This window comes from Punica granatum, chromosome 4 (assembly GCF_007655135.1).
Source record: "Punica granatum isolate Tunisia-2019 chromosome 4, ASM765513v2, whole genome shotgun sequence".
Classification (NCBI taxonomy): Eukaryota; Viridiplantae; Streptophyta; class Magnoliopsida; order Myrtales; family Lythraceae; genus Punica; species Punica granatum.
The window spans coordinates 30222858-30233153 of record NC_045130.1 but is presented as its reverse complement, the minus strand read 5'-3'; the positions used below and the strand labels follow the sequence as shown (position 1 = coordinate 30233153).

The following is a 10296-nucleotide window of genomic DNA, read 5'->3' as shown; positions in this document are numbered from 1 at the left end:
GCAACCTCTCCGCCTTGATTCATGGGCAAAGCCACGTAGAGGTTCTTTGCAATCTCTCGAGACATAAGCTTCATCCTGTCCTAAAAACTTTCGATCATGGCAAGCGCCCATTCAGACATGTGTTTTGGTCAGCACTAAGTCATCCAGACCGAGATGAAGTTGTTTCTTCTCTTCAAGCGAACCATTTTCTTCCTCTTCTTGAAGCAAACACCTTGCTTCTTCTTTGCGCAAATGTCTCTCTTCCTCTTCTTAAGCTAAAGCCGCTTGCGAATGAGTCACCATCTTGATAACTTTAACGGTGGTCCCACCAAGTGTGCCAAAAAGATGTTTACGTCAAAATCGCATGACCACCTAATTGGTAATACGTGGGAGATCCAGGCGTATCAAGAAGCAGTTGTAAGATATGAGACGTGTCACTAGCTGGCCCTACCGATTCAAAGCGTGTACAACGACCTAGATGTCCGCAAGATTGATCGACGGCTATGTTTAACTTCAAGTAATAATCCGCATTTTATTATGATAACATGACTCGGGATAGTCGTTTGAGTTCTTCACTAAACTTTCTACTCGAACAAGAACCCCAGTCTGAAATCAATCAAGCGGCTATGCAGCCCTCAATAGAATTCGGCCAATAACTCAGCTCAAGAAGCTAAGTTCAAAGTGAAGGAAGTCCAGTCAATGCGAGTGAATCCGACCCTTTGATAACCTTGATAATGGGCATCCTCTTAGCTAGGCTTTTCTCCTAAAAAACATGGGCTCGACTTCCTTTATTCGAACTCTAACCTAACCCGACCCATACAATGATCATCGTGGCCCGCTCGTCAAGCTCGGACCAATACATCATAAACCCGGAAAAAAACATCAATATCTCCAATTACACTTCATAATTCCGCAATCCTCACTAGATATGGTAAATAGGTGTAAACACCCTACCTTTTCTAAATTTCTTTACCACAATTATTTTAATTGATTTTAGCATTCTGTAATTTCATGACTTACCTCGTTGATTGTTTTTTTCTAAAATCATAATATCGATAATCCCACTAAAAATTTCGCTGTTGTCGTCAATCATAAAATTTATGCCGAAACATCATCAACCAATATTTAAAATAATGTTTACATATATACATATATATATATATATGTATATTGATTTGGCTTCTTGGAACTTATGATATAGCGCGTAATACAGAGATTGACGATAATTTCTAAATAATAAAAATTTATAAGTAGAAAAAATATTACTTTAGTATTCTTAGGGGAAAATGTTTATACTATTTTAATCGGAGCAGTATATTTTCTTAAATATGTGCCATATGCAGACTAGCTAACACAAGGTTGCGAACGGTTGCTTTTCCACGATTACTTTTGATCTTGAAGACGGCAACCAATTTGAGAAAGTGGGACGAGTACAATTGATTGGATTGACACACTAACAAAGTTTGACTACCGTTACGTTCAAGATGGCCTCGATTCTTGTTCATTACGTTCAAGATGGCTTCTTGCTCAACCTCACGTAACGAAACCCATATATGTTTTCAAATCCAACCCAAGTGTAGGCCGTGACTTGGCTTCTATGATGATAACAGCGAGAAGAGAAGGCAATTGCCAAAGTATTGATAGTGACAACTTAATAATATTAGTGGTTGGTGCAATTCCTTGGGGCCATTTAATTTGCCCATTGTTAGATTATATGCAATGTGAAGATTACAAGAAAAATTTAACTATGAAATCATTTTATATGAGTTAAAGATCGAAAAGTAAAATTATGGTGTTTGGTAAATATATTAGATTATGGGAAATGTGAATAATAATATAATGTATGATTTATTTTTATAGATATAAGATATATGATCAACGGTCGTAATCGAAGAATATCAAATATTTCGACTGTAAAAGTTTTTTTAATCGCACCAATAATATCTTAACATAGGAAAGTGATTACGGGGAATTACTTTACGTCCAAACGACGTAAAATAGGTCGTAATCTTCGAATTCTCATAGGGAAATCCGAAAATTACATCCACCCAAACGGCCCCTAAAATTTAAAGTTGGCTTTTAAGAGGAGGTGTGGTACAGTAACATAAATCTTCACTTTATAATTCAAAGGATTTGAGTTCGATTTTATCAGTGAGACTTCCTATATTTATTTATTTACTTTTTTTATTTTATTTTCATGTACTAAGCATGAGTATCATTTGTAAAGGAAAAAAAATCGATGTTCTAGCTAATTGGGTTGAGCCATTTTGTCCAGCCAAATAATGAGATTATGTTGGCATTCCCTCGGGGAGAAATTTGCTCCAATGAAAAGAGGCTTCACTTAATAGAGCAAATTATCATAATATAAACTAACTTTCCTATCATATTTTAGGGGCTATCAAGTAGTTCCCTAGAGGACAAACAATATATACTTACACGAAATAAAAAAAAACATATATACAAAATAAAAAAGAGGACCAGTCCAAAAGAAGGAGATAAAAGAAAGAAAATGCTTTTTTTTTCATCGTGCATATTTTTATTCTAAATTTCAATAGATATCAATTAATTATATTCGAATCAGGTCGATTAATTAGAAAATAAAATCCCCTTAATGTGAATTTTTTTATTAACAAGACTCATTTAAATTTTATTTTAAAAAAATACGTCTAACCACTTAAACTAAAGTAGGATTTTTTTTTTGCTCCGATAGATTGATTATTATTATTATTATTAAATTAAAGAAGTGTCAACTTTAAAAAGACAGATGATGCTACTGTCCCCACTGTTTCTGCTTTTAAGGAGGAGAGCGGGTGAGGATCAAAGATCAACATGAAGGAAAAGAAACAACCTTTGTCACTCAGTCAAGTGAAGTGCAACATTGTCCTCCCCAAATTAAATTAAATAAATAAACAAAAAGATGACGAGAGAATCCAAATTAATTTCCATCTGATTTTCTTTCCCCATCAAACGTTGTTCTCAAAAATCTCTCTCCTCAGTTGATTGAAGCCAACGAATTTATTTTTGGTTGTTTATTTTTTAATTTTGACTCCTTTTGGTCTCCTCAACAGCTTCACACTGACCCTTCTGCCCTCTCTTACTTCACTCTTCTGATACTTTCTTCATATTTACTGGTCCCGACTGCATATGGTGTTTTGCTGTAAAAGATTACGAAAACAGGCGAAAGTTGGGCTTTTTGGAGTTTCAGGGTGATGGGTTCTGTGAAGGGAGTGGTGAGCTTGCGGCCGCTGGTGGCTCTGTTCTTCATCTTGACGGCACCGTTCTGTGCTGGACTCACTAACCTGCGGGATGGCAAGTGACCCTCTCTCTCTCTCTCTCACTCGTAGTCTTTAACTCTTGCTTGTTCATTGTTGGCGGACTTATCAGAGCCCCATTGTCGCTCTAATGCCCTGTTTGGTTCTTGAATTTGGAAGGAGACGGTGAAAGGGCCAGAGATTGTCGAAAGTTTTTTTCTTTGAGTGACAAACATGTTCTGGGTCCTGTTTTTCGTGTTCTTGTTTGGTGTTACTCTCACTATGTCTCAGCTTTGTCGATCTTTTATAAAGTTTCTCTTCTTCGGGTCGAAGAAAAAGGTATTGGGTAGCAGCTATTTCGTTCAATGAATATGTTGGCAGAGTTTTTTCTTATTTTCTGAATATTGGAGAACAAGAAGGTCAAGCAGGAAGATTTCCACTACGGATACTACCCAAGTATTTGCTCTCGAGATTCCTTATTATTTGCCAAGTATAACCTCTTGGCTCATCGGCATCAATAGCCACATGTAGTATCTCACTTGTGTCAGTATAAACCGTTGACGGAGATGAGAGAGTTGCTAGTGTTATTTGGATGTGTCTAGTGCTGTGTCTGAATTCTCTGGAGTTAATGTTCGTCCTGGTCATGAATTTGCAATTTCAACTAATCACATTGCTCTTTGATTCTAATCTAATGAACTTGCTGACTTTGCATCATTGCATCTTGTTATCCAATATTTGTTTTTCTTTTGTCCAGTAACTGCGTTGAACAACTTGTTTGTCTCACTTGGGTACCCGCCACTGCGAGGGTGGCTTCTGGTTGGAGGAGACCCGTGTGGAGACCTTTGGCAAGGTGTGGAATGTGTCTTCTCAAACATCACAGCACTGTAAGTCTTATGTTTGTTGTCTTTTCGGGTTTGTTCAGATAAATTTCCTGAGTTGAGTTTCTGAGCTAGTTGAGCTGGCAGAAACCTTACTAATGCAAACTTGGGAGGGGAGCTTGGCACCACTTGGGATTTCCCATCAATCGTATCCATGTAAGTTGCCTTATTATGTTATCCCGACTTCTTCAAAGTCTTCATTTTTTTGGGTTCTACTAAATTGAAATAGTGATTATTAATCCCTACTGGATTACAGCGAGAAAGAAAGACTGAGGTTTCAATTATCATATGGAAATTTGCATCAGATGCGTAAGGGAGAATATTGGATCTAAGTCATAGAACAGTGTGTAAGATGGGGAGAAAGTCGAGATTGTCAAATTTAGGGAGGATTGCAAAAGTGGACCTGGTGAATCATAGCACCCACATTATACAAGAATCGTGATTGGCTTTGTCTAGAGGAACCTTTTCTTGAGAGGACTTGATCTTGGCAAGGATTTTTCAGTTTCCTATATATCGGTTAAATTGTTGGTCCTCCAGGCTTCTAATTATTTTTCTTTTATCATGGCAGTGATCTTAGCAACAACCATATTGGTGGGAGCATCCCGTCCAGCTTGCCTCATAGTCTCACGCAATTGTATGGTTTTGTACGAGTGTTATCCTCCTTATATTTCAGCAGATTCTCTGCTGTCGATTTCTTATAGTTAATAAGTTTTCACCAGAGCATCTTCAGTAATTTTAGCATGAATTAGTCAGGTTTTTTTTTTTGGGCCATGCCTTTAGGTCATTGGGCAATAACAGTATAACTGGAGTCATTCCCGATGCATTTCAACCATTGTCAACATTGATAGATCTGTAAGAATTCTAATCTATTCATATACTGAATTTCTTCAAGTTGAAAGATAATCAAAGCTATCTGGCCTAATGCTATGTTTGCTTGAAGGGATCTGTCTGATAACAATTTGACTGGCCCATTGCCTCAGTCTTTTGGAGACTTATCATCTCTTAACATACTGTGGGTATCTTTCTTTATTATTAGTTCACAATTCTGATTATACGTGTTTGATCTTGTATGTGCTAATACCATTCTTTCCTTTGCAGGCACATGCAGAACAATAAACTTACTGGGTTGCTTGATGTCATCAAGGATCTGCCTTTCACTGATCTGTACTGTCCGAGCTATCTTTCATACTTACTCTTTAATGGAAAACTGCATTTTTTATTTTAATGATGGAAATATCCTCTATGACAGGAACATAGAGAAGAACTTATTCTCCGGGCCCATACCTGAAAAGTTACTGACAGTCCCGAACTTCAAGTGAGTGTTCTATCATTGGCTTTTCTTCCTCCCTGAACTTGCAATTTTGTTCTTCCATATTCTTGCCAGAAATATAGAAGCTTATCTCATTTATATTGTTTTATATTTGCGTGAAAGGTGCTGATCTGCTTAGTGGATGGAAAATTTTATTTGCTTTTTTGAAAGGTTGTATAAGGTTTCTAAGCATATGATTTGGGGTTAATTGTCTGGTTTGTATGAACAATTACTTCAAAGAGCATTCTGAAGTGTGATTCTTTTTCCAAGATGATCGACACATTTTCTCTACAACTGGGGGAAAATTGTCATTGATTGCTTCACACCAAGCTCTTATGCCACACCTATTCATGTTAATACCAGAAAAATATGTTATTTTCTTCCGATCTCATGCACGACGCTATATAATTCTAGTATCTTGCTTCTTTTAGTTAAGTAGCATATATCATGCAGGAAAGACGGAAATCCATTTAACACAAGCGTGCTCCCATCACCACCCGCCCCTTCTCCAGTCGTAGCAGATGGACCTTCTCCATCTAGAGCTGCGCCACCTTCACCCGCAGCTTTTCCTTGGAAGCAGGCTGGTGGACCATTTCCAGGGACGCCTGATTCCCCCAGTTCTGGCGGAAGTATGAGTTCTAAAATGGTACTTGTGATAGCTGGATTAGGGGCTCTGGCACTAATCCTTATTGGTGGGCTGTGTCTTGGTATGCGGAGATGCACCAAAGAGGACAAGGCTAGTAAAAGTTCCAAGAGGCATGATGGGAGTCCGATATACAGCGAGTCCCTGCCGCGGCCTAATAATCATGTGGAGAAAGGTGAAAAATTATTCATTCTTATTCATTAAATATTTCTTGTCTTTGTTATGGTGAGCCAACCTGAGCCGAGATCACCCTGCAAATCCACTAAATGTAGTTAAATTTTGTGCATTTTGTAAAAGCTGATTTGGGTGGTCATAAGAGACTAAGAAAGGGTGCTAAGAGTTGAATCTGAGTTGCTTTGTTACGCCCCAAGATTTGCACCTTTAATCACCTGATCAGCAGACTGTGGTTCGTCAAGTCATAGAATAGAGTTTCAAGCATGTATGTTACACACACTTGGCACAAATGATAAGCTTGACATTGTATCAAGGTCTCATACAATTTCTCTCATTTTTTTTGTTCTAACATATTCTGCTTTTGTAAATTTATGCCATCTTAGAGGACTTCTTTTACTTTCTTCAGCTGGTCCAAGAGAGCTAATTGGGGTCACTAGATCACGAGACAGGATCGATCATCAGAGAAGCGCCTCAGATCATAAACCAGATCGACTGAAGTTAGACAAAAATAGAATGGGCCTTGGTTCAACTGCAAATCCTCCTCGTCCTTGTCGTCTTGGCCTTCCTGCTGAGAAAGTTACCACCATCCCACTTGCTTCTGGGGGATCAACCTCGAGAACACATCCTGCTGAGAGAGTGGACCCCGCAAATACTGTAGCTCGTTATGATATCGCGTCCCTTCAGCTTGTCACAAACAGTTTTTCCCAAGTAAATTTTATCGGAGAAGGCACGCTTGGCAGTGTTTACCGGGGCGAACTTCCCAACGGAAAGGTGTGCCTTTACATTTCTTTAACTTGCTTTAAATGAAAATTCCCAGTGCTGCTATTTAACCTATGTAGTCACTATTCATGACAACAGTTATTGATAGTGAAAATTCTATCAAGTCTCCACGTTGGTGCAAGGATTTGTTAAGTGTCTAAGTCGCCATTCTTTGTTTGGGAGCTATAATTTTGTTTTGTTAGACTCTTTCTTTCCCCGACTCTCATGGACTATTACACGTTGGGAGTGAGATTTCACTTATCCAAAAAAAAAAAAACAGATATTCTGAAAGGCCATTGCTGTAAAGATTGTTAGACTTAGCTATCATACTTCAGCTCAACTGCTTATATTAGGCATCTCTCCCTCTGTCTAAAAATTTGTCTATGGCGGATCTAGGAATTACTCAAGTAGATCTGGCTGATGACATTCTTGATTGCAATAGGTCCTTCATTGACTGTTCTGGCAGTATTAATTTGATTCGGTCCTGGATGCTACTATTTTAAAATTCAATGTATATGTTTGAACTGCCCCATTTTCTGTTTCTTTCTCATCCTCTTTCTTTACTTGTATCTGTGTGTTATTTTTCCGCCAGTGATCTTACATTTTAGTATCTAAAATTAAGTTTTACTACTTGTAGCTATTGGCAATCAAAAAGCTAGAGACCGCAGCTTCTTGGCGGCAAAGTGAAGAGGAATTCCGAGGACTTGTGTCTAGTATCTCTATGATCCAGCACCAAAATATTGTAGAGCTAGTGGGATACTGTTGTGAGCATGGGCAAAGGCTACTCATCTACAATTTCTGCCAAAATGGGACTCTTCACGATGCACTGCATATTGATGGACAAATGCACAGGAAACTTTCATGGGAACTGCGCATTCGAATTGCACTAGGAGCTGCAAGAGCCTTGGAGTAAGTCATGCCCAAGCTAATAATTCTTTTGGTTGGAGGAATAGATTTATCAAATATCTCTTTTTTTTTTTCTTGAAAAATTTATTTTCTATAATGTAGCTTTCCGGTGATATATGGTGTGCACAGATCACCATTCTATGATACATTAAGAAAACAGTCTTCTGGCAATGAACCATTTGAATATGATTTGTGAAATAAGCGAGAGCCAGGAAGAAGAAAATTTCTCAAGAGCTTGCTGCGAAACAAGTCGGCCTTCTACGTATGCATGTCTTTATCAGTTCTAATTCAATTCTTGGCATAGGTACCTGCATGAGACCTGTCAGCCACCAATCGTGCACCGGAATTTCAAGTCTGCAAATGTCCTCCTAAATGATGAGCTTGAAGTTCAGGTCTCTGATTGTGGGTTGGCACCTCTATTCATCTCTTCAAGTCAGGTAATTTGGTCAGGACTCCACGATTTTGTTGGTTCTTAATGGCAGAAGGGCGTAATCTGCCTGCAAAAGCTTGTCTCTAGTATGACCTCCACAATGTTGAAACAGTTGATTTGCTACGGTATGTCTGGGAGTTTTGACTTATTGACTCTTTATGGGTACTTCGGTTTTCAAATTTTGTTTCAGTCATCGGATCTTTTCCTTGCTGCCAATGGCTATGCTGCGCCGGAAGTGGAGTCTGGTGCATACACATGGCAGAGTGATGTCTACAGCTTTGGAGTCGTGATGTTAGAACTTCTCACTGGGAGGCGGCCTTACGAGAGGTAGCAAAATGCATTCCTTTATATATTTTTATCGACTCATTTTTCCCGTCAAGGAAACAAATGTGAGCATTATACAAAATTTGCTTCTGTAATGGAGTTTTGTGGTTGCCAGTTTCTGCCTTCCAAGGCAGACTAAATTTTCTTTTTTAATCACTGTCGGAATGTTTTTTGATAATGCCACGAGATTAAATCTTTGCTGATCCTCTAAGTTGCCATCCCTTAGTTCGAAGAAATTGATTTGTATTACTATGTGTTCTGAAGCTCTCTCTGTCTCTCTTTGTACCTTTATTTTTTTTGGAAATTGGTAGAGCACGGCCTCGAGGAACACAATATTTGGCTAGATGGGCAATATCTTGTCTTCATGATATAGATGCCTTGTCAAAGATGGTTGATCCCTTGTTGAACGGCTTCTATCCCATCAAATCTTTGTCACGTTTCGCCGACATAATCTCTAGATGCATACAGGTGAATTTTCTGTTCTGCAAACAAGCAGTCTAGGTTCATGAACGTTCAACCTTATAATTTATCTCCTTTTTCTTCTCCAGGGGGAACCAGAGTTTCGGCCGTTAATGTCTGAGGTCGTCCAGGACCTGATGCAAGTGGTTTAGAAAGAACAAGTTTGATAGATCAAGGTGGAAATCGGAACTTGATGATGCAGAAGTCTCTCGACTTATCTCTTTAAAATTGCTTAGAGTTCCAGAGGAACCGAGAGTTTGTCGAACCAAATTTTCCCAAAAATCCACAGGTTTGGCATCATCCAACATATTTGTATAAATATATATATATATTTATCTTAGTATTCTTAATGCCCTGAAATAGAAAACTGATAACTGGTTTGTATAATTAGCTTGTCATTGTTTCTTGTGAATATATTTGCTCGGGTCAAGAAATTGTTTTGATCTGTGTGTGCGTTTCCATACTTTTTCTTGTTTTGATTCATTCTTGTAGGTTTACGTAATGACAGTTTTCTTAAGTTTAAACTCGAACATTGCTGTACTGACTTGATTCAGCTCGACTATTTCCCATTACGATCCCAGTCCCAACTCTATGGTTCCGTCACCGATCGCATTATTAGGTTGGTGGAATATCTAAATCCGAGTGTACCGAACATCTGTAAAGGTGTCTATTAAGGTTCTATTGATTGTGCGTTAGACATCTCTTTTGCCTGATGATGGAAAGCATGCTGAGATGCCCACAAAGAACTAAACACTGGTTTCATGGCTGTCACTCATACTTGTTGGTAAGTCATGATTTTTCTTTTTCTCCCCGTTGGCCCATCAGGAGACATAGGCAGATGGTCGGAGAAAACATGGAAAAAAAAAATGTTCTCAGTGTTCGTCGGGGAACTAAATTCAGCTATCCAGTCTCTACAGTTCGATGGATGGGATTGACGGGTTATTTACGGAAGATGGGATATTGGATCCGGAAAATCCATGGGGATCGGATGTGAAATTATCTTTCGTTCAAAGGTTTTGAAAGAGACTTTGGAGTGCAGTAGAGAAGAGGCTTGCTTTCTTTAAGCCCGTGACAAGGAATCTCCATGTTCCATGCACATGCCTTCAGATGCAGACCGTCCATGGAAACATCCTATGATTTGTTTCTTCCTCGTCTTATTTCTCTTTTGAAAGATCATTTCTTCC

General features: G+C 38.6%; 1 protein-coding gene across 1 annotated transcript; it reads left to right on the top strand.

The window, feature by feature from the left end:
• The first annotated feature begins 2888 nt into the window (after nt 1–2888).
• Nucleotides 2889–9665, top strand: LOC116206093 (protein STRUBBELIG-RECEPTOR FAMILY 3-like). Its single transcript, XM_031538858.1, has 15 exons — nt 2889–3288; nt 3985–4114; nt 4196–4264; nt 4677–4742; nt 4889–4960; nt 5049–5120; nt 5207–5272; nt 5358–5423; nt 5871–6235; nt 6641–7005; nt 7631–7902; nt 8204–8336; nt 8520–8656; nt 8965–9121; nt 9202–9665. The coding sequence occupies exons 1-15, from the start codon at nt 3189–3191 to the stop codon at nt 9262–9264; spliced, it is 2133 nt and encodes a 710-aa protein (XP_031394718.1). The 5' UTR covers nt 2889–3188; the 3' UTR covers nt 9265–9665.
• The last annotated feature ends 631 nt before the right edge of the window (nt 9666–10296 follow it).